Source organism: Perkinsus marinus (assembly GCF_000006405.1).
Source record: "Perkinsus marinus ATCC 50983 genomic scaffold scf_1104296974540, whole genome shotgun sequence".
Classification (NCBI taxonomy): domain Eukaryota; phylum Perkinsozoa; order Perkinsida; family Perkinsidae; genus Perkinsus; species Perkinsus marinus.
Genome location: NW_003201098.1, coordinates 1 through 958, shown reverse-complemented (window position 1 = coordinate 958; position 958 = coordinate 1). Strand labels below are relative to the sequence as shown.

The following is a 958-nucleotide window of genomic DNA, read 5'->3' as shown; positions in this document are numbered from 1 at the left end:
TCAGTAGTCACAGTAGCAGCCGCCTCCTCAGTGGTGATAACAGGCGTATTATCAGTAGTCACAGTAGCAGCAGCCTCCTCAGTGGTGATAACAGGCGTATTATCAGTAGTCACAGTAGCAGCAGCCGCCTCCTCAGTGGTGATAACAGGCGTATTATCAGTAGTCACAGTAGCAGCAGCAGCAGCCTCCCCCTCCTCAGTGGTGATAACAGGCGTATTATCAGTAGTCACAGTAGCAGCCGCCTCCTCAGCGGTGATAACAGGCGTATTATCAGTAGTCACAGTAGCAGCCGCCTCCTCAGTGGTGATAACAGGCGTATTATCAGTAGTCACAGTAGCAGCCGCCTCCTCCTCCTCAGTGGTGATAACAGGCGTATTATCAGTAGTCACAGTAGCAGCCGCCTCCTCAGTGGTGATAACAGGCGTATTATCAGTAGTCACAGTAGCAGCCGCCTCCTCAGTGGTGATAACAGGCGTATTATCAGTAGTCACAGTAGCAGCCGCCTCCTCAGTGGTGATAACAGGCGTATTATCAGTAGTCACAGTAGCAGCAGCCTCCTCCTCAGTGGTGATAACAGGCGTATTATCAGTAGTCACAGTAGCAGCAGCCTCCTCCTCAGTGGTGATAACAGGCGTATTATCAGTAGTCACAGTAGCAGCAGCCGCCTCCTCAATGGTGATAACAGGCGTATTATCAGTAGTCACAGTAGCAGCAGCCTCCTCCTCAGTGGTGATAACAGGCGTATTATCAGTAGTCACAGTAGCAGCCGCCTCCTGCTCAGTGGTGATAACAGGCGTATTATCAGTAGTCACAGTAGTAGCCGCCTCCTCCTCCGGGGTGATAACAGGCGTATTATCAGTAGTCACAGTAGCAGCAGCCGCCTCCTCAATGGTGATAACAGGGGTATTATCAGTAGTCACAGTAGCAGCAGCCTCCTCCTCAGTGGTGATAACAGGCG

General features: G+C 51.5%; 1 protein-coding gene across 1 annotated transcript; it reads right to left on the bottom strand.

The window, feature by feature from the left end:
* Positions 1 to 11: 11 nt before the first annotated feature.
* On the bottom strand, positions 12 to 881 carry Pmar_PMAR023830 (merozoite surface antigen, putative; the record flags this gene model as incomplete). Its single annotated transcript, XM_002765826.1, has 1 exon — positions 12 to 881. A coding segment is annotated over one exon (870 nt), but the record flags the coding sequence as incomplete, so codon positions are not given.
* Positions 882 to 958: the final 77 nt, after the last annotated feature.